At 42.9% G+C, this 23936-nt stretch overlaps 1 protein-coding gene across 2 annotated transcripts in view; it reads left to right on the top strand.

Annotated features, from left to right (window-relative positions):
* The window catches only part of farsb (phenylalanyl-tRNA synthetase subunit beta), a 68443-nt gene that overhangs the window by 24496 nt on the left and 20011 nt on the right, over positions 1 to 23936 (top strand). For both annotated transcript variants that reach the window (XR_010975960.1, XM_068042131.1), the window contains exons 14-16: positions 1412 to 1504; positions 5555 to 5672; positions 18369 to 18521. Coding sequence is in view for 1 of the 2 variants with exons in the window: in XM_068042131.1 (XP_067898232.1) it covers positions 1412 to 1504; positions 5555 to 5672; positions 18369 to 18521 (364 nt within the window). In the remaining variant the exon portion in view is untranslated. The remainder of the gene's footprint in view (positions 1 to 1411; positions 1505 to 5554; positions 5673 to 18368; positions 18522 to 23936) is intronic.

Below are 23936 nucleotides of genomic sequence, written 5' to 3'. Positions count from 1 at the left end.
ATGGGGCAATCTGAAGTGGGGTGGGGGTGCAGGGGTGGCTGATAGAATTTTTTTTAAGGGTTGCAATATACAAATGCTACTGAGCTGTCCGGCTTCCCAATAGTGATGGACAGAATGCCAGCGAAAAGTTAGCCAACAACTCTGCAACCGAGGAGGCAGTGAGGTGATTGTTGCAGGGTTCTGTCGGGCTGGGGAAACCAGTAATAGCAGGTTGAGAGAGAAGCCCAGGGTGACTTGCCTGGTTTTCCCTGCAGTGTGGTAGTTTGTGAACTTCATTCAGCAAATACTTGTATTGCTGCACCATCCAACATTGGAAACACACATGTTACCAGCCCGGGGCAAATTTTGTTAGGGCATCAACTTACTGGGTTACTTTTGTAGCTTATAAATCAATGTTGCCATTTGTAATACCTAATCTGATTTGATTATTGCAATATACTTTTTGCTCGAAAAGAGTTTTGCAGGATTTATCCTTAAAAACATAGGAATGTCCATAAGAATTTATTCTTAAATGTTAACAAAAGGCCGCAAGATTTTCTTTTGAATGCTCAGTGTTAAATTAAACATGAGAAAACATTGGCCCAAAATTTACTGAGAAAATAACGGGGTCTGAACGACACATATCTTAATAAATGTGCAAATTGGCCACCAACTTGTGGCGTGGAAGAGATACCCTGTGAATTACGAATTGCTACAAGTTGCTGGCATTGGGCCCTTAATATTCCCTTGAGTTTCATGAAGTTGTTGTATTTACACATTAATTGACCATTAAACTTGCCACAGAAAGCTACATCTAGTAACTAATACCGTAAATACCCTCTTAACAATGTGACCTGGAAAGTGAACAATTTAAAGTGCAGACTCTCATTCCTGCATATAGTGAATTGTTGTTGGAGACTTTTAAATACCAAATGTAAATTTTTTTTTGTCTTCCTTTTCTCCCTCTTAATCCATTCTTTGTTTCCCTCTCTTTATTTCTCTATGTACCTGATTTGACATTGAATTCACCCACTCTAATTCACTTTCCATCTCAGCCCTCCCTTTGTTTATTTCTCATTCCTTAACTCTCATTGGTTAAGGAGCTATCCTGCTGATCTCATCTTTCACTCAGGTCCCAGATGCCCTCTTGCCTTCACTGCCCTGTTATCAGCCTGCATTTTCAGCAGCTTTGTGGGCAAAGATATTTTGAGCCGATGGGCGCAGGAACTTACTAACGGGGCATGCCGTGATATGTCTTGCTGCAGCAAATTCTGGGTCATTGTGTTTGACCACCTTGTACTGTATCTTTGGTTTAAGAAGGAACAGCAAGAGAATAATTATTTTTGTGCGAAGTAGATTTAATAGTCTGATGATATGGCATCTAGTTAGCCATTGCATAATATATAAACAGTACTATTTTTCATTACCTCAGTGTTCTCAGGATGATATTGCAGACAAGTTGGGCAAGGACATAGCAGAAACAAGAGCAATACATATAGCCAATCCCAAAACAGCTGAATTTCAGGTAAGAGCTGAGAATTAATATTTGTTCAACTTAGTAGAAGGTTTACACTTCCAGCTTTAAAGACAGGTTTTTATGTATGTAAACAAACTTTATTAAATTATACCTGTAAAGATTTGAAATGTGGTTTTGTCCTGCACTTCCATTATTACTAAATTTTCTGACATTTCTTTCGAACGAAGAATTATTAATGAGGTAACTATATCAGTCTAATTTTTTAAAATGGTATTTCTAGATGATAAAGGATGTATTCTGAATAGTTGTGGAATCTGAAATATTATTCAGTGAATGGATTGACCTCATAACTCACTTGTGAATTCTCTTGATTTGTATCTTAACTGGGATATAAATCTGATTCCCTGAGTCTTCGATGTAGATCTTGAATCCCAGGAGAAGATTTCTATTGAGCGGTATTTGCATTGAAATCGTTAGTTAATTTATGAAGAAAATGTTTGATTTTGCGACAAATAAAACCCACAATCTCCTCTCCCACTTATTCTTTCCTACTGTTGCCATCCCCCTCCCTCCCCTCCTCTCTGTTTTCCTCTCCTTTCTCCATCTGCTTCTGTCCTCTCCCTGTTTTTTGACAGTTACACAAGAAAGTAAATGGAAAAACCTTTTAAAAAAAAAATGCCTTGTGTGATTTAATTTCCTTTCTCCACTGTTCTTATTGCACTGCTTAATGTATTCCCATCAGATGCTCATTTGTGGTAATTTTAACAAAGCCATTAACCTGTTTACAAGAACAACTATTTATATAGCACCTTTAATGTAATAAATCATCCTATGGTACTTCACAGAGGCATTTTAAAACAAAATATGACGCCACATGATCTCCACATGAGAGATTAGGGTAGATCATAAAATGGTTACAGCACAGAAGGAGGCCATTTGGCCCATCATGTCAATGCTGACCAAAAGTTTGGTCACTGAGGTATGTTTTAAGGAGCATCTTAAAGGAGGAAAGTGAGATAGTTAGGGGAAGGGTTTAGGGAGGGAATTCTGGCACTTAGGGCCTAGGCTTGGCCACCAATGGTGGAGTAATTAAAATTGGGTATGCTCAAGACACCAGAATTAGAGGAGTGTGGATATCTTGGAGGGTTCTGGAGCTGGAGGAGATTAGAGATAGGAAGGGGTGAGGTCATGGAGGGATTTGAAAACCAGGATGAGAATTTTTAAATCGAAGCTGTATTTAACTGGGAAATGACATAGGCCAGTGAGCACAGGGGTGATTGGTGAATGGGACTGGGAGTGAAATAGCACACGGCTGCAACGTTTTGCATGGTCTAATTTATGGAGGGTTGAACGTGGGAGGCCTCCCTGGAGTGTATTGGAATAATCAAGTCTAGTGTTAACAAAGGCATGGATGAGGGATTTAGCAGACGAGCGGGGGTGGGGGCAGAGTTGGGCAATGTTACGAAGGTGGAAATAGGCAGTCTTAGTGATAGCGTGGATGTGTCTCAGGGTCATATGTGGCACCAAGGTTGCAAATGGTCTGTGGTCAGCCTCAAACAGTTGCCAGAAAGAGGGATGGAGTTGGTGGTTAGAGAGCTGAGTTTAGTGTGGGGACCGAAGACTATGGCTTCCGTCTTCCCAGTGTTTAGTTGGAGGAAATTTCTGCTCATCCAGTACTGAATGTCAGACAAGTAGTCTGACAATTTAGAGACAGTGGAGGGGTCACTGGCGCTGGTGTTGAGGTAGAGCTGGGTATTGTCAGTGTACATGTGGAAACTGATCTGTTTTTGGATGATATTGCTAAGAAGCATGTAGATGAGAAATAGGAGCGGACCCAAGACGGATCCTTGGGGGATACTAGAGGTAATGGTTTGGGAGCAGGAAGAGAAGTCATTGCTGGTGATTCTGTATCTACGATTAGATAGATAAGAATGGAACCAGACTCTATACAATGGAAGCCTATTGGATTATTTGAATTAAGCAGGTCAAGAAGGATGAGGAGGGATAGTTTACTTTTGTCGCAGTCACATAGGATGTCATTTGTGACTTTGATAGCCGTTTTTGTACTCTGGCATGTTGGAAACCTGAATGGAGAAATTCATACATGGGGTTCTGGGAAAGATGGGCACCAATTTAGGAGGTAGCAACACGTTCAAGGACTTCAAAATGAAAACTTTGGAAGGCCAAATAAATAAAGGTTTACAAGAAAGGTGTCCTAGGCTAAAATCCAATAGACTTTTCCCCCAACATGTTAATAATCTTTCTCATATAGTCTTCTCTCGATCAAAAGTTGCTTAATTCAAATGATCCAATATGCTTCCATTGTATAGAGCCTTGGTCAGACCCCATCTAGAGTATTCCTTTCGGTGTAGGGCAATACACTGCACAAAGGATATATTGGCCTTGGAGAGGTCGCAGTACACATTCACCAGAATGATACCACGACTTAGAAGATTTAATGCTGACAAGTTGCAGTGACTTGGCTTGTAGAGCATGTGAGATTGTGTGGCGATCTGATCGAGGTGTTTAAAAAGTTAAAAGGATTTAATAGGTTAAATGCAGAGAAACTGTTTCCTCTGGTGGGTACAAGGGGACATAATCTTAGTATTAGAGCTGGACCATTCAGGAGCGAATTCCGGAAGAACTTTTTCATATTAGGATAATGGAAATGTGGAATTCTCTTTTTCCCCCCCCCCTGAAGTGCTGTGGATGCTGGGGCAATTGGAGCCATCAAGGTTGAGAGAGATTTTTATTGGATAAAAGTATAAAGGGAGATACAGTAAAGGTAGGAAAATGAAGTTTAGGTACAACCATGATCTAACTGAATGGTTTTGAACGGTGAACCAGGCTCAAGTTGCTGGATGGCCTATTCCTGTTTTTGTGTTCCTATTGCCCTAAAATGTTTAGCACTAAATTTCTATTTTGGTGTGTTATTTGCATTTTTCGATTCAAATTATTGGATAAATCTTTGGAAAACTGGAGCCTGTCCATCAACAGGCCATGATGAACTTTGCCCTTCCTTAGATGTCAAGTTTCCAGGATTCAGTTTAAGGGTTGTACGTCAGCAACGTTTTCACTGACCATTGTTGCGTGGCCAGGCGATGCAACATTTTAGAAACTGAAATCAGACCTGATTATCCAAGTGGTGGCATAGAAAAACTGTACAATGCAAATAAAGTTGCTGTTAGATGGTTAGAAGATTTATCCACAGATGTTTAGGAACTTACATTATGAATGGCTTGATATTATAGAATGGATAAGCAGTAGTGTAGTTTTGAAAGGTGCCATTATGACCTTCACCTGCCTACATTTTCAGTCCATTCCATGAGTTTCTCATTGTTTGGATAAACAGCTTATGACCAATGGATCCCACTATAGTTAATTTTTAGTGTTGAAATGAAGCTGCACTTCAGTGTGCTTCTGTCAGCTGATGATGGTGTTATTCAAACTGCCACAAGGTGGTGTCAGTGTTCCAGTTTGTAAATTTTTTAACCAAGTGTGATGAGAGCTCAGTCTGTAAAATTTTGCATCACTTGGCTGCCCCTTTTCATAAGTTAAAGAAATGTAACTCTTAAGTTGAATTGAGTAGTTATCCAATGTAATCAACATTTTATTTCAGAAGGAACATTTAACTCTAAAAGGAGTGTTAACCAGATACAGTTTCTATTTTTTATGCATCCCTGTGTTTGTACCGATGTAGAATATGCAGGTTTTGGTTCCAGCTGAAGATTGTAGCTGTGATATTTGATTTAATTTTATCAAGTGATCAAATATGTGCTATTACTATCTGCCATTAGAGGTTACTTCTGTACCTTAAACCAATGGTTTACTAGTTTCCAGAGGTACTATTCTGTTTTATTGTTCCCTTGACTAAATTTATTTTGCAAATCGAAAATACTTTTACCCATTTTGGTAATGGTAATCTCTGTTCTAATAACTGCTGAAGCCACATGTTACTGTCAGCAGTGAGCAGATAATCATGAAAACTCGTCTTCTATGTGATGGATCTTCTGTATTTTGGCATTTCAACTTCAGGATATTCCATGCCGATAAGTGAAAGCAGCTCATTTATAGTATCCATCTTTCTATTTGATTTAGGTAGCTCGCACCACTCTTCTGTCTGGCCTGCTGAAGACAATTGCAGCCAATAGAAAGATGCCATTGCCTCTGAAATTGTTTGAAATTTCTGACGTTGTTCTGAAAGACCCTTCTAAAGGTACTTAAACATGATTCTTATTTCGTAGTCAATTGCAGTCTTATTTTTAATCATCATACAGTAACCTTTGAAACAAAGTGCTGTTAGAATGATATTTTCAACTCATGCATGAACAGTAAGATAGTTTTACTCAATTTATGGCATAAAAGTTCAATTTTCTACTGAAATTGTATCCAGCTGGACTCCCTGATAGCTGGCTAGCACAACAAAGAGCTGACCCATAAAGCCCAGGAAGATTCGAGGTTCGACTGCCAGTCTGTTCTGAGCGAGCTGACCTCAACTGCAGCAATGGCAGGGGCTCTACAGTCATGTTCAGGAGCACGATATTTTTGGCTGATATTTTTCTTCCTGTAACCCAGTGACATTTGAGACTAATTGTGTCACCTTTACTGGTGCACCAACTGAGAAGGACTAAATCAATCTTGGGACCATCCTGGTCTGTATCTCTCAGTTACTCAGGAAAATCTTGCTGATCTATGTGGAAAGCCTGTTAGAACACATTAATAATAAACTTTACTTTCTCCCTTCTTTAAATCGTGCCATGTCCCATTGGCATCATTCACTTGTAATATTGAGTATTGACAGGCGATTGAGTTGTAGGTACTTTGCAGCTGGCTCACCTGATGGCCACACTCATGCACTTCCAGCAGGCTTCACTATGATAATCAAGAATGGGAACTGTGGATAGTTTTCCCCTCCTTAAATCATAGGCAATTAGACCAATTGTAGTGTTCCTGCTGCTGCCTTGACTAAGATCAGATAACCAAAACAGACTCAGAATTGAGTTTGGAACTTTCCTGGTCTGCATGGCTTAGCTACTCATTGAATAATTGGGAAGCTCACTTCAAAATATTAATCAATTAATCACTTACTGTGATTTTTTTATTTATTTACCAAAACAAGACCATTTATAATAAGTGAAAGGATAGAAATCAGGTCATATCTTGTAGCAGATTGCTTTCAAGTTCACGACTATTTGTCATAAAACTGAAATCCACCTGGTTTTAAAAGTGCAGAAGTACTTATGCTTACAGAGGAATCATCTTTAAACATCACAGAACTTTTTACACAAATGTCACTCCTTTTTTAAAAAAAAGGTAATGGTAAATGAATTAAGAAAAAAATCATAGAACCGAATAATTCATAAAATAATCTGCTATATTTAATCATAAAATTGACTTTCATGTGATGAAGCTTATCAATTTAATGCACTCAACCATCCACCTTGGGCTCTTTTTATTTCAGTGCATACAAGCTAAAATCTGCTCTGTAGATCTCTGGCATCATAACTGCTGATTTAATTTCCATTATTTTCTTAGATACAACCGCTGAATTTGACTTTTGCACGGTACGCCTGCTGTTTGGCTCGCCAATTAATTTACATAGCTCTATTATAGTAAAATTCATTGTCTCTGAAATAATGTAGTGTGAAAAATACAAGTTGGCTCAGTTTGAACCACCAGTGAATAGTAATTAGTGCCGATGCTCACACATTTAGAAGGTTTCCTCTGTGAGTTACTGGAGAGGGGTTGTGCACCAGGAACCACATACCAGCAAAGAGTCGACTGTTCCCGGAGGGGAGAAAATTGGCAGGAGAAGGAGGGAAAAATTGGACTCAGCTTTTGCAAAAATATATGCTTGTAGAACTTTTTAAATTTTGAGTTGGCAGTCTCCTGACCAAGGTATTATGTTGAGTGCCTGTTGTATAGATGGATATACTCAATGCAACAGTTAGTGCTAAACGTGAAATGTTGCATTGAGTATACCCATCTACACAAAGAAAGAGCTAGAATGTCTTAATCAGGAGTACTGAGCAAAAGGCAAATTCAAAGCATGCCTCATATCCTGCATGTGTCAGAGGTCAAAAATGGAACGGCATACTTGTGTGGTAGAAATTCTGTTGGTCGTGCAGCCGAAGATCTGCTTAAAATCTTAAGCAAACATGATTTACCCATTATAAGCTGCAGAAACATTCTTTCATGACATTGTAATAATATTTGTGTTTAATTACTTGAAACTACAAGGATATAGCATAAGTATTTTATCTGATGTGTTGCATTCTTTTTACTGACAGTAACCAATCATTAGCAGAAATAGTTTTGTTCACGACAGTGGAATCAAATTATGTTCAATGTGAATTTTTTTCCTAATGAATATTTTTAATGGTTGAATTGTTTGTTCTTCGGAGGGCAAGGGTTCTGACTCCACGAAAAACTTCTCTGCTGTGCAGGCAAGAAACATGAGGGAAAATTCTACCATTTATATTTCAAGTAATGGTTGGCGTGGAAAGTTACAAGGAACATAAAAGTGTAGAATGAAAAAGAACATTCAGAAACTGCCATGTTCTCATTTTTCCTGCACTAAACCTGTAATATACTCTATTGAATCATTAGTTGATTTATTTCCCTTTTGATGCTTAACTAAATTGGTAGCTTTTGCATTAAGTAGCAATCTATTTCATATATCACTTGACATAAAGAAATTATTTTCTAAATGTGGCTTATGGCTTTGTTAGCTTAATCATGTCCTCTTATGCGTGCTCTAAGTGCCTATTCTTTGTGTGTTAGATTAGGCAGTGAATATTGCCATATTATTGGACTGTGAGTATGAGAATCATAACTGAGCCTAATCCTGTCCATGCCTGCACATTTTCCAGCAAAGGTCACTGGATAGTGATCAAGTGAAGGAGCTACTAATGCAGTCTCAAATTTGCAGTTTTTTTCAGGATAAAAAATTTGCTTTGGCTGATATACTGACCAAAATATAATTAATAAATCAGAAAAGCTATAAAGCTTCAAATAATTCATAGCCTTAAACTAGACATGAAGTGATTGCTAAAGGAGAGATGGGAATAATTGCCCTTGATATCAGTGCAGTATTCAGCCAAATATGGCACAAATAACCTTTGTAAAACTGTGGTCTGTTGGGGGGGTGGGTGGGGTCAAGAAAACTTCCCTGCAGTGACTGGAGACATAATGACATAAAAGGAGATGGTCGTGATTGTTGGAATCCAATTATCACAAGCTCTGAAAATCCTAAGAGCAGCCCGCAACAAGCTTGGGCTGACAAGTGGCAGGTTGCATTTGTGACACAAGGACTATGCAATGGCTATTTTCAACCACCTCCCCATATAATTCAACAGCACCAACTTTATCCTGCTTTTGTAGCAATGATGTTGATATGGCCATAGAGTTATAGAGTTATACAGCACAGAAACAGGCTCTTCGGCCCAACGTGCCTGCGCCGACCATCAAGCACCCGTCCAATCTAATCCCATTTTCCCACACTTGGCCCGTAGTCTTGTACACTATGGCGTTTCAAGCGCTCATCTAAATACTTCTTAAATGTTGTGAGGGTTCCTGCCTCTACCACCCCTTCGGGCAGTGTGTTCCAGATTCTAATCACCCTCTGAGTGAAAATTATTTTCCTCAACTCCCCTCTAAACCTCCTGCTCCATACCTTAAATCTATGCCCCCTGGTTATTGACCCTCCGCTAAGAGAAAAGTTTCTTCCTATCTAACCTATCAATGCCTCTCATAATTTTGTATACCTCAATCAGGTCCCACTTCAGCCTTCTCTGCTCCAAGGAAAACAACCCCAGCCCATCTAGTCTCTCTTCATAGCTGAAATGCTGCAGCCCAGGCAACATCCTGGTGAATCTCCTCTGCACCCTCTCTAGTGCAATCGCATCCTTCCTATAATGTGGTGACCAGAACTGTACACAGTACTTCAGCTGTGGCCTAACCAGTGTTTTATACAGCTCCATCATAACCTATACTCTCTCTTTGGCCTCCTTATCTCAAGAGACAATGGGTAAGCGCCTGGAGGTGGTCTAATATTGGGGAAGTTGAATCCCTATTATTTTTGCACCTCTCTGAGATTTGCCTACATATCTGCTCCCGTATCTCTCCCTGACTGTTTGGAGGTCTGTAGTACACTCCCAGCCAAGTGATTGCCCCCTTTTTGTTTTTAAGTTCTACCCATATGGCCTCATTAGAGGAACCTTCTACGATATCATCCCTCCTTACTGCAGTAATTGACTCCTTAATCAACAGTGCAATGCTACTCCTCTTTTACACCCTCCCCTATCACGTCTGAAGATTCTATACCCTGGGATATTGAGCTGCCAGTCCTGCCCTTCCCTCAACCGTGTCTCTGTGATAGCAATAATATCATATTCCCATGTGTTAACGCTCTCAATTCATCTGCCTTCTAGTAAGACTCCTTGCGTTAAAATAGATACAATCCAGCCTTGCATTATTCACTTGTGCCTTAACAGGTCTATATTTGCTCTGCCCTCCAGACTGACCTAGTTTCTCTTCTATATTTGGCTGTACATCACCCCCTACTGTACCTCCACTCTGTATCCCATCCCCCTGCTAAATTAGTTTAAACCCCCCCCCAACAGCACTAGCAAACCTCCCAGCAAGGATGTTGGACCCGTTCCGGTTCAGGTGCAACCCATCCAACTTATACAGATCCCACCTTCGCCAGAAACAGGCACAGTGTTCCAGGAAACTAAAGCCCTCCCTCCTGCCCCATCCCCTCAGCCACGCATTCATCTGCTCTAACCTCCTATTCCTATACTCTCTAGCCCGTGGCCCGGGAGAAACCCAGAGATTACAACCTTTGAGGTCCTACTTTTTAATCTGCTGCCTAGCTCCCTAAATTCTTTTTGCAGGACCTCATCCCTCTTTCTACATATGTCATTGGTACCAATGTGGACCACGACCTCCGGCTGTGCACCCTCACCCTCCAGAATATTCTGTAGCTGCTCGGTGATATCCATAACCCTTGCACCAGGGAGGCAACATACCATCCTGGAATCATGTCTTCGACCACAAAAAAGCCTATCTGTTTCTCTAACCATAGAATCCCCTACCACTATTGCCCTCTTGTCCCTTTTTCTCCATTCCAGCACAGCTGGAATGACTCTCGGTGCACTCTCCAGAGGAACCCTCTTTCCCATTGGTACCCAGAACTGAATAACTGTTAGAAAGTGGGATGTCCTCTGGGAACTCCTGTACTACCTGCCCGGACCTCCTTGTCCATCCGGCAGTTACCCAGTCCCCCCCCGGACTGTGCTCGTGTATGCACTGGGCTGACCACTTCCTGAAACATGCCATCCACACTGTCCTCCACCTCGCAGATGTGCCACAGTAACTCCAGCCACCGTTAGAACTCCGAAACCGGAAGCTCAATCTTCTGCAACTGGAGACACTTTCTGCAGACACGTTCGCCAAGGCCACATGGCACGTCCGCGAACTCCCACATTGCACAGGAGGTACATTCCACTTGGCCGAGCTGCCCTGCCATTACATAATTTTACAATGAAATTTTGTTAGTGTGATAACTTACCAGCTGTTTACAATCTGCTTTATCCCCTGTACCTTAGAGGCTGAGAAGGCAGAAAAGAAAGAGACCAAAGAGCACCTTCCACCATCCCCCCCAATCCCCAGCCAACAAAAATACCGACACTCAACTTACAGCCTTACTCCGTGCAAACAGCACTAGTACAGCTAGTAATTAGTAATAATTTACAGAGCTTTCATAGAGCTTTGTTCTAAAAGGAACCTTTTTTTTTTAACTCTAGTCTATCTCGGCTATCCCCAGGCAATAACAGCTGCTGCCCACCGACCAATCAGTCCACAGAATTTCACTATTAGTTTTTTTTCCCCACTTAATCAAAACAGAGCATGCGCAGAAACAGTCAGAGAGCTTGCCGCTGTCCCGGACTTCAGGTTAGTGAAGGGCCTCAAGCCCCGCTCTTTATTTTATAGCTCTTCTCCAGTCCCGGCGGCCCGTACAGTTAAGCTTCAGGTCCGTGGCCACTCCCACCGCATCAACGTGGGAAGTGGGGGGTGATTAGAATTAGCTAAAGAAGCTTAACTGGACCAGCCATATCAACAGCCTGACTACCAAAGCAAGGCAGAGACTGGCTACTGAGTGACAAGTGGCTCATCTGACCTGACAAAGCCTCTCCACCATGTACAAGGCTCAAGTCAGAAATGTGATGGAATACACACCACTTTCCTAGATGTGTCTCGCTACAGTTACACTCAAGAAGCTTTATACTATTCAGAACAGAGCTGTCTGCTCATTTGGTAGCACTTACGCCGAACTCAGTGCCTATCCAGAGCCACTATTGACGCACTGTGGTTGGAATACGGACAGTTTGCAGGGTGCACTGCAGCAACTTACTGAGCTTACTTCAGCAGCATCTTCCAGCCCCGGGACCTCTACCACAAGCAAGATCACAAGAAAGCTGTCATCTCCACGTTCGTCCTCCAAGTCACTGCTGTCATAACATGGGCATGTACTGCCACTCATTATTGTAGGGAAATCCCTACCTAACACCATTGTCAAATCATGTTTAACTAACTTGCTTGTGTTTTTTGACATGGTAACAGAGAGTTGGTGAGCATAACACTGTTGATGTGGTGTGCGTGGTTCTTCCATAAGGCTTTTGATAAAGTGCCACATAACTGGCTTGTCAGCAAAGTTAGAGCCCATGGAATTTTTTATTTATTCATTCATGGGATGTGGGCGTTGCTGGCTAGGCCAGCATTTATTGCCCATCCCTAATTAACCTTGAGAAGGAATAAAAGGGACAGTAGCAGCATGGCTGAGTGACAGGAAACAGAGAGTAGTGGTTAGTGTTTTTTTTGGACTGGAAGAATGTTTATAGTGGAGTTCCCCAGGGGTCAGTTTAGGACTCTTGCTCTTCCTGATATATATATTAATGACCTAGAACTTGGTGTACAGGGCACAATTTCAAAATTTGCAGACAATACAAAACTTGGAAGTATTGTGAACTGTGAGGAAGATAGTGTAGAACTTCAAAAGGACATACGTTGGTGGAATGGGCAGACAAGTGGCAGACGAAATTTAATGCAGAGAAATGTGAAGTGATTCATTTTAGTAGAAAGAACGCAGAGAGACAATATAAAGTAAAGAGTACAATTCTAAAGTGGGTGCAGGAACAGAGAGACCTGTGTGTGTATGTGCATAAATCATTGAAGGTGGCAGGACAAGTTGAGAGTGCAGTTAATAAAGCATGCAGCATTCTAGGCTTTATCAATAGGAGCATAGAGTACAGAGCAAGGAAGTTATGTTAAACTGGTATAAAATACTGGCTCGGCCTCAACTGGAGTATTGTCTCCAGTTCTGGTCACCACGCTTTAGGAAGAATGTGAAGCTGTTAGAGAGGATGCAGAAAAGATTCACGAGAATGGTTCGAGGGATGACGAACTTCAGTTACTTAGATAGATATGAGAAGATGGGATTGTTTTCCTTGGAGAAGAGAAGGTTGAGAGGGGATTTGATAGAGGTATTCAAAATCATGAGGGGTCTGGACAGAGTAGATAGGGAAAAGCTGTTCCCGTTGGTGGAAGGATCGAGAATCAAAGGGCACAGGTTTAAGATAATTGACAACAGAAGCAATGCGATCTGACGAGAAACTTGTTCACACAGCGAGTGGTTAGGATCTGGAATGCACTGCTTGAGAGTGGTGGAGGCAGGTTCAATCGAGGCATTCAAGAGGGAAATTGATTATTATCTGGAAAGGAAAAATGTGTAGGGCTTTGAGGAGAAGGCAGGGGAGTGGCACTAAGTGAATTACTCCTTCAGAGAGCCAGCACAGATACATTGGGCTGAATGGCTGCCATCTGTGCTTTAACCATTCTATGATTCCATGATTGTGGAAGCAGCATCACCACAAGTATCTCTGCAGCGATACAAGCAGAAGACCCACCACCACAACCATCGCCACCAGGACAACTAGGAATGGGCAGTAAATGCAGCCCTGTCAATGTCGCATCCAGAGAACAGATTTAAAAAATGACATGAAACAAAGCTGACTTTGTACAGAAGAATTCCCGGCGGAGCAGCAGGAGAAGGTAGCGACTCTTCGGTGGGTGAGTGAAGGCATCAGGAGCTGTGTTTTAAAAGTAAGTACTTACTGTTTTACTTACTGTTTTCCTTGTCTTTGAGTTTCTTTTGGCGCCGGAGGAACCGGAAGCTGGTCGGCAGCGAGGACTCCTGGGTAGGTATTTTCCTTAAAGGTGCGGAGCTGAGTAAACCCGAGCCACTACACATGTAGTGTCTCCCACCCATCCTCCTCCTCTAACCTAATAATAAGACCCTTTTTACCCTCCTCCTCTAACCAAAAAGGACTGAGCAGGTAAGCTATTTACTGTTTTTGTTAATATCTATAGTTGTACTTAACTAAGGGGTAATTGAATAAAAGAAATGGCAGCCAGTGTAGTGTATTGCTCCTCCTGCAGAATGTTCGAGGTGAGGGAAACCTCCGGTGGCCCTGCCGACTTCACCTGCTGGAAGTGCATCCGTCTCCAGCTCCTATCAGACCGTGTTAGGGAATTGGAGCTGGAGCTGGATGAACTGAGGATCATTCGGGAAGTTGAGGGGTTGATAGATAGAAGCTACACGGAGGTCGTTACTCCACAAATCAAAGGCAGCTGGGTAACAGTTAGAGGTGGGAAGAGGTCAGTGCAGGGATCTCCTGTGGTCGTTCCCCTCAACAACAAGTATACAGTTTTAGATACTGTTGGGGGGGACGGCCTATCGGGGGCAGGCTGCAGTGACCGGGCCTCTGGCACGGGGTCCTGCACTGTGGCTCAGAAGGGAAGGAGGGAGAATGGGAGAGCACTAGTCATCGGGGACTCGATGGTGAGGAGTACGGACAGGCGGTTCTGTGGGCGCAGGCGAGACGCACGGATGGTTTGTTGCCTCCCTGGTGCCAGGGTCCGTGATGTTTGTGATCGCGTCTTCAGGATCCTTAAAGGGGAGGGGGAGCAGCCAGAGGTCGTGGTGCACATTGGCACCAACGACGTAGGAAGGAAGGGTGGCACAGATGTTAGAAGTGAGTTTAGGGAGTTAGGCTGGAAGCTGAAAGCTCGGACGGACAGAGTTGTTATCTCTGGTTTGTTGCCGGCGCCACGTGATAGTGAGGCTAGGAATAGGGAGAGAGCACAGCTGAACACGTGGCTGCAGGAATGGTGTAGGAGGGAGGGCTTCCAGTTCTTGGATAATTGGACTGCATTCTGGGGAAGATGGGACCTGTTCAAACAGGACGGGCTGCATCTGAACCAGAGGGGCACCAATATCCTGGGAGGGAGGTTTGCTAGTACTGTTCGGGAGGGTTTAAACTAGTTTGGGAGGGGGATGGGAACCGGACTTGTAATCCAGGGACCAGTGGGTCCACTCAGAAAGACAAAGAGTGTAGTGAGGTATTGGGGAAGGTAGCACTGTCACAGAGGACAGATGGGCACGGAGAAGGGTTAAAGTGCGTATACTTCAACGCAAGAAGCATCAGGAATAAGGTGAGTGAATTGAAGGCGTGGATGGGCACTTGGGACTACGATGTTGTGGCCATCACTGAAACGTGGATAGGTGAGGGGGAGGAATGGTTTTTGGAGGTACCTGGTTATAGATGTTTTCATAAGATTAGGAATGGTGGTAAAAGAGGTGGGGGGGTGGCATTGTTAGTTAGAAATAGTGTAACAACTGCTGAAAGAATTTTCGAGGAGGATCTGCCGACTGAGGCACTGTGGGTTGAGGTCAGGAACAGGAAAGGAGCAGTCACCTTGATGGGAGTTTTCTATAGGCCCCCCAATAGCAGCAGGGAGGTGGAAGAGCAGATTGGGAAACAGATTTTGGAAAGGAGCAGAAGTCACAGGGTAGTAATTATGGGGGATTTCAACTTCCCAAATATTGATTGGCAACTCTTTAGATCGAATAGTTTGGATGGGGTAGTGTTTGTGCAGTATGTCCAGGAAGCTTTTCTGACTCAGTATGTAGACTGCCCGACCAGAGGGGAGGCAATATTGGATTTGGTACTAGGTAATGAACCAGGGCAAGTGATAGAGCTGTTGGTGGGCGAGCACTTTGGAGATAGTGATCACAATTCTGTAGCATTCACTGTGGTAATGGAGAGGGATAGGTATGTGCAACAGGGCAAGGTTTACAATTGGGGGAAGGGTAGATATGATGCTGTCAGGCAGGAACTGAGGAGCATAAGTTGGGAGCATATGCTGGCAGGGAAGGGCACGGTCGAAATGTGGAACTTTTTCAAGGAGCAGATAGTAGGGGCCATTGATAAGCATGTCCCTGTCAGACAGGGAAGGGATGGTCATGTGAGGGAACCGTGGTTGACAAGAGAGGTTGAGAGTCTTGTTAGGAAGAAGAAGGATGCGTATATAAAGTTGAGGAAAAAGGGCACAGGCATAGCTCTGGAGGGATACAAGATGGCCAGGAAGGATCTGAAGAAAGGGATTAGGAGAGCTAAGAGAGGGCATGAAAAATGCTTGGCGGGTAGGATAAAAGAAAACCCCAAGGCCTTTTACGCGTATGTCAGAAATATGAGGATGACTAGGGGGACCATAGGTCCGGTCAAGGACAATAGCGGGAGACTGTGTGTTGAGCCGGAAGAGATAAGTGAGGTTTTGAATGAGTACTTCTCTTCGGTATTTACGAATGAGAAGGGGTGTATTACTGAAGAGGACGGTGTGAAACAGACTGGTAAGCTCGAGGAAGTGCTCGTTAGGAGGGAAGATGTGTTGGGGTTTTTGAATAACTTGAAGATAGACAAGTCTCCCGGGCCTGACGGGGTATATCCAAGGATGTTATGGGAAGCAAGGGATGAAATTGCAGAGCCGCTGGCAATGATCTTTTCATCTTCTCTGCTGACGGGGGTGGTACCAGGTGATTGGAGGGTGGCAAATGTTGTGCCCCTGTTCAAGAAAGGGAATAGGAACAACCCTGGGAATTACAGGCCAGTTAGTCTTACTTCGGTGGTAGGCAAGTTGATGGAAAAGGTGCTGAGGGATAGGATTTCTGAGCATCTGGAAAGACACTGCTTGATTCGGGACAGTCAGCACGGTTTTGTGAGGGGTAGGTCTTGCCTCACAAGCCTGATTGAATTCTTTGAGCAGGTGACCAAGCAAGTGGATGAGGGTAAACCAGTGGATGTGGTGTACATGGATTTTAGTAAGGCATTTGATAAGGTCCCCCATGGTAGACTTATGGAGAAAGTCAGGAGGCATGGGATAGTGGGGAATGTGGCCAGTTGGATTAAGAATTGGCTAACTGATAGAAGGCAGAGAGTGGTCTTAGATGGTAAATACTCAGCCTGGAGCCCAGTTACCAGTGGCGTGCCGCAGGGATCAGTTCTGGGTCCTCTCCTGTTTGTGATTTTTATTAACGACTTGGATGAGGAAGTCGAAGGGTGGGTCAGTAAATTTGCAGATGATACAAAGGTTGGTGGAGTTGTGGATACCGAGGAGGGCTATTGTCGTCTGCAAAGGGACTTGGATAGGTTGCAGTGCTGGGCTGAAAAGTGGCAGATGGAGTTTAACCCTGAAAAGTGTGAGGTCGTCCATTTTGGAAGGACAAACATGAATGCAAAATACTGGGTTAACGGTAGGGTTCTTGGGCATGTGGAGGAGCAGAGAGACCTTGGGGTCTATGTGCATAGATCATTGAAAGTTGCAACTCAAGTGGATAGGGCTGTGAAGAAGGCATATGGGGTGTTAGCGTTCATTAGCAGAGGGATTGAATTTAAGAGCCGTGAGGTGATGATGCAGCTGTACAGGACCTTGGTAAGGCCTCATTTGGAGTACTGTGTGCAGTTCTGGTCGCCTCATTTTAGGAAGGATGTGGAAGCCTTGGAGAGGGTGCAGAGGAGATTTACCAGGATGTTGCCTGGAATGGAGAATAAGTCTTACGAGGAAAGGCTGAACATTCTAGGCCTCTTCTCATTAGAAAGGAGAAGGATGAGGGGTGACATGATAGAGGTTTATAAGATGATCAGGGGAATAGATAGGGTAGACAGTCAGAAACTTTTTCCCCGGGTGGAGCAAAGCGTTACAAGGGGTCATAAATTTAAGGTGAAGGGTGGGAGATATAAGGGGGATGTCAGGGGAAGGTTCTTTACCCAGAGAGTGGTCGAGGCATGGAATGCCTTGCCCGGGGAAGTTGTTGAGTCAGAAACTTTAGGGACTTTCAAAAGGCTTTTGGATAGGTATATGGATAAAGGAGAATGATGGGGTATAGATTAAATTGTCCTTGACAGAGGACAAAGGATCGGCACAACATTGTGGGCCGAAGGGCCTGTTCTGTGCTGTATGTTCTATGTTCTATGTTCTAATCAAGGGAACCTCTGCAGAGGAATCACTGAGAAATAGACTCAGCAAAACATAATCAATGGAGAATCTGGTGATCAATTTAGTGATTCAAGGTTATGCATTAACAATTGACTTTAGATAGGGAAGATCTGTGCATTAGCACATCTTTATTGGAGGCATCTAATCCAGATTTACACGACTGTCTGCATCCCAGAATTTGAGTCATTTATATTTGTGAGTGCTATCAAAGGCAATAGAACTACTCATCTACAGTCAGCAGTAAAAGAGCCTTAATTCCATAGCCACTGAACACAATTATCTTTTTCTCGATATCCACTTTAGTTCTTTCTAATTATCAACATCCAGGTTGTTTAAATAAGCAGTTGACAGTTTTCTAGTTTTTTGAGTTTCAAGAGTTTGTTTGAAGCTGCATTTACCATTAGTATTTTCTTGGTCTAATGTTAATGATAGCTACCTTGTGTGAACTGTTTTCTGGTGAGGATGATATAGTTTTCCGATTGAAATCAATGTTTTAAAATTTATTGGGATATAGATGTTGGTGCGAAGAACAACAGACGCCTCTGTGCTGTGTACTACAACAAGAATCCGGGCTTTGAGGTGATCCATGGCTTGTTGGACCGTGTAATGCAGCTTCTTGAACTGAAACCAGGAAAAGAGAATGGATACTACTTGCAGGCTGCAGAAGGTCAGGTTTTTTAAAGATTTTACTGTAGGTATTCCACTTGGATTCAACATCATCAGCCACTTCCCTTTGTGCTCCTCATGTTCTACACAGTCTGGAGTGTGCCTTTACTGCCCCAACATAAAAATGTATTGAGACCCAGGAAATAAACAGAGAATCCTTGGCACTATGCTCGCTGACTGGAACGCAACATTATGTAGCATTTATAACAGTAAAATAAAGGATCATTTAATTTGTTTTGAGGGTGGGTTTTGAGGGATGAATGTTGGCCAACATGCTCGTCGAAGTCCCATCTCTTTGAGTAATGCCATGGGATCTTTGACATCCACCTCAACAGATGACTGAGTCAAAATCCATTGAATCAGATTTTGCAGTCAGCAGTGAATGAGTAGCGCCAGCTGCTCATTACACTTAGACTTGCCCAGAAATTATTTATGGGAATTTGCGCTGGAACTTGATTAGAAATTCATTTCAGTGCGGGATCCTCGATAGGGGATTTGTGTGAGCAGATCAAACAATTGTGTATCTCCTTAACCAATCAGATTAAATAATTTTTAATTAGCAGTACAGAGTCTAAACCAGGAAGTTTAAGTTAGAATATTTAATTCAATGGCCAAACCATGCAAGTAAGTGAAATAAAAAGAAGGAAAGAAAGATGAGATTAAGAGAACATAGATTCAGGAGCAGGTCATTTAGCCCCTCAAGTTTGTCCACCATTCAATGAAATTATGGCTGATCTGTTTACCCCATATCACCAATACCTTTGGTTAACAAAAATCTAACAGTCTCAGCTTTAAAACTAACAATTAACCAAGCATCAAATTGCCATTTGCAGAAGAGTTTTCAAAACTTCTACCACCGTTTGCATTTAGAAGTGATTCCTAACTTCACTCCTGAAAGGTTTGGCTTTAACTTTAGGCTATGTCCAATAGTCCTATAGTCCATAACCAGCACAAATAGTTTCTATCTACTTATCAGTTTCCTCTTAATGTCTTGCAAATGTCAGTCAAATCATGCCTAAATTCCAGGCATACAATCCTAGTTTGTGCAATCTCTTCTTGTAATTTAACACTTGGGGCTGAATTTTACCAGCCCCTCGACGTTGGGGGTCGTGACAAATAAAATAACTGTGGGAGTGGCCCGCCACAGCCCTTGACGCCAAGAAGGCACCACCGCATTTTACCAGCGGCGGTGAGGCCTCGGTGTGGAAATCTTAAAAATTATGTAAAACAACTGTAAATCTACTTGCCTGGTCCTGGCGGCCTTACCATACCGATATTACCGCCGCCCGCTGCAACTCTCGTGCCTTTGGAACTCTGTACGGAGTTCTGAGGCGAGACACTGGTGGGCAGGGTCAAGGACTGAAATTATCAGGGCAGGCGAGGGAACGGGGAAAATGTTTTTAATTGGCTTTGGGGATGGTGGGAAGGGGTTGAAGGGCAAAAGTGGCGAAGTTGGGGGAGAAAGTTCAGGGTGGGAATAGAATGAATGTTTGTCATATTGGCACATATAACAACCATTGGGGGATTGGGAAAGGGCCTTCAGCTTTTGATTTTGATTTTTAAAAAAATTAACAAAGTAGTTTCTCTTTAAACATTAAAATTTTTGTAAAGGGCTTAAAGCCCTTTAAAAATGTCACCAGCCGCCATTGCGGGGACGGAGTGGCCACCCCCTCTATGTCATCGAGGGTGGCCGCTGTGCCCCCTCCATTTAAATGAGCCCTCGTACAAAATATCGTGGGGGCTCTGCGGCGGTGCTTCCGTTTCAGAAAGCTGTCAGCTTCAAAGCGCGTCGCTGTGAAGTGCGGCACGCTAATAAAATTCACCCTTGGAGAGAGTGATAAAATAGACAGAAAGAAAGCGTTAAAAAGTTCTGTTTACATTTTTTTGTTTTTTAAATCTCCAACAATAAAGAAAATCTGAAGGAATGTGACTCCCATTTGTAAAAGTTAATTTTCAGTGCCAGGGAAGTTTTTCAGCTATAATTAATACTGTTAAAAATCCACTTACACTAGAATGGACAAGTCATCGCTCTTTTTGGCAAGTTGAGTGGGTAAGTGCAGTAACTTGTTTAGAGATACAGCACTGAAACAGGCCCTTCGGCCCACCGAGTCTTTGCCGACCATCAACCACCCATTTATACTAATCCTACACTAATTCCATATTCCTACCACATCCCCATCTGTCCCTATATTTCCCTACCACCTACCTGTACTAGGGGCAATTTATAATGGCCAATTAACCTATCAACCTGCAAGTCTTTTGGCTTGTGGGAGGAAACCGGAGCACCCGGAGGAAACCCACGCAGACACAGGGAGAACTTGCAAACTCCACACAGGCAGTACCCAGAATTGAACCCGGGTCGCTGGAGCTGTGAGGCTGCGGTGCTAACCACTGCGCCACTGTGCCGCCCCATCCTTCATCCACTTCATTTGTTTCAATGGTGATTCTTTGGATGAAACTTCTGGAGGAGCAAGGCAACTTGGATAGCAGCTTCCTATTTCTGTGTTTAACTACACATGTGCGGTCATCGGAAGTTGCTGTCTGATTTACTCTACAATGATGGTGAGCGCTGATAACACTGATAGCCTCACTGTTGTTTTACTGCAGAATATGGGCCAAGGTGTCATCTGGAAGACCATGTTTCTGATGTTGTTTTCCCTGAGTACTATACTGAAGTGTCTGCCTGGATTTGGGGCTTGAGCCTGCAATAATCTGATTCAGAGGCAGTAATGATGATGCCTGCTAAACCTATATGCCTCGTCCATGTTAAAATGAGAATCTATCCACTTCATTTTTCAATACTTCTGCCAAATTCCTATTAACTTATAAACCAGGCTGCTGTTTGTTAATGGTTTTTTATGAATGATGTTGACTGTGTGTTTTGAGTCATGATGTAAAAGCTTTGGTATATCTTTCAATAGTATTTTGTGTCAGTTATACACATTTGCACAATTTTCTGTAAAATATTACAATGGAAATTTTACACAGGAACAGAATATGGCAATTGGGGAAACTAGATTCAGACAATTTATTATAATCTGTGAAGAGTTTTTAAATGGCATTTTTCCATCTGACCTTAACCACATCCAAAAAATACCTATTGTATGTCGATATGTTTCATCTATAAATGCAAATCAATTTTTTCAATGACAGAATAGGTTTGCTGTTAATGTTTTAGGAAACTGAAGGATGTGAGTCATAAGTAGACTGTAATCCCAAGAGATTTTCTTTCCACCACCAGCAAACTATTATACTTGTAAGCCTGAAAGTACTCAAGAAGTGCCCTGCCTAATGTTTTTAAAGTAATTTGGTGTTAGCAAGTTTGGTTATGGAATAGTACATTAATTTGTGTAGTGCTGCCATTAGCATTTTTATTCCTTGAGCAGATTACCAAAAATACATTTTAAGTAGTCCCTCTAGAATTATATACAGCACCTCTTTTAAAACACACACAAAATTAAAGCTATTGTTACATTTATGGAAATTTATTACATAATCAGAATATACCATGCGACTAATAGATGATTTAATGGGAAATGAAACACTTGTGAGTGTGACTGACTTGCCTGTGCACCTGATGAGTTACTTGCTCTGACGTGATTTTGATGGTTTCTTGTACTTTAAATATTGCTTTTCACATATCCTGTCTACAGTATTTTGATTGGAATCGTAAATTTGTAACAAACAGTTCCATTAGTGAGTTTTTAAACTTTAAAATCCACTTGTTTCATGAAAATTGAGAAATGCCAGTAGTAGAGAATACTGCACAAACTGTCAAGCAGGGAATAATGGGGACAGTAGTGTTTGTTTATTCAAAACTTAAATGATATTTTGCTGTTTGTGAAAATGCTCTGCCAGTTGCCTCATTTTATATGAATGCAGGAAAACATAAATAACATGAACGAGACCAAAAAGTGCATTCATATTTTCACAAAGTAGTCACTTACCTAATTAAAAATGTTGAACACCACTTGGAGGAAGCACTGAGGGTGGCAAGGGCATAAAATGTACTCTGGGTGGGGGACTTCAATGTCCATCACCAAGAGTGGCTCGGTAGCACCACTACTGACCGAGCTGGCCGAGTCCTAAAGGACATAGCTGCTAGACTGGGTCTGCGGCAGGTGGTGGGGGAAACCAACACGAGGGAAAAACATACTTGACCTCATCCTCACCAATCTGCCTGCCGCAGATGCTTCTGTCCATGACAATATTGGTAGGAGTGACCACCGCAAAGTACTTGTGGAGATTGAGGATACTGTCCATCGTGTTGTGTGGCACTATCACCGTGCTAAATGGGATAGATTTCGAACAGATCTAGCAATGCAAAACTGGGCATCCATGAGGCGCTGTGGGCCATCAGCAGCAGCAGCAGAATTGTACTCATCCACAATCTGTAACCTCATGGCCCGGCACATCCCCCACTCTACCATTACCATCAAGCCAGGAGACCAACCCTGGTTCAATGAAGAGTGCAGGAGGGCATGCCAGGAGCAGCACCAGGCATACCTCAAAATGAGGTGTCAACCTGGTGAAGTTACAACACAGGACTATCTGCTTGCCAAACTGCATAAGCAGCATGCGATAGACAGCGCTAAGCGATCCCATAACCAATGGATCAGATCTAAGCTCTGCAGTCCTGCCACATCCAGCCGTGAATGGTGGTGGACAATTAAACAACTAACTGGAGGAGGTGGCTCCACAAATATCCCCATCCTCAATGATGGGGGAGCCCAGCACATCAGTGCGAAAGATAAGGCTGAAGCATTTGCAACAATCTTCAGCCAGAAGTGCCGAGTTGATGATCCATCTCGGCCTCCTCCTGAAGTCCCCAGCATCACAGATGCCAGACTTCAGCCAATTCGATTCACTCCGCGTGATATCAAGAAACGACTGAAGGCACTGGATACTGCAAAAGCTATGGGCCCTGACAATATCCTGGCAATAGTACTGAAGACCTGTGCTCCAGAACTTGCCGCGCCACTAGCCAAGCTGTTCCAGTACTGCTACAACACTGGCATCTACCCTGCAATGTGGAAAATTGCCCAGGTATGTCCTGTACACAAAAAGCAGGACAAGTCCAACCCGGCCAATTACTCATCAGCCTACTCTCAATCATCAGTAAAGTGATGGAAGGTGTCATCAACAGTGCCATCAAGCGGCACTTGCTTAGCAATAACCTGCTCATCACAGCCTTGGTTCAAACATGGACAAAAGGGCTGAACTCAAGAGGTGAGGTGAGAGTGACTGCCCTTGACATCAAGGCAGCATTTGACCAAGTATGGCATCAAGGAGCCCTAGCAAAACTGAGGTCAATGGGAATCGGGGAAAACCTTCCTCTGGCTGGAGTCATACCTAGCGCTAAGGAAGATGGCTGTGGTTGTTGGAGGTCAATCATCTGAGCTCCAGGACATCACTG

This window comes from Heterodontus francisci, chromosome 11 (genome assembly GCF_036365525.1).
Source record: "Heterodontus francisci isolate sHetFra1 chromosome 11, sHetFra1.hap1, whole genome shotgun sequence".
NCBI lineage: Eukaryota > Metazoa > Chordata > Chondrichthyes > Heterodontiformes > Heterodontidae > Heterodontus > Heterodontus francisci.
The sequence above is the reverse complement of the archived record's forward strand: the minus strand, read 5'-3'. Positions and strand labels throughout refer to the sequence as shown.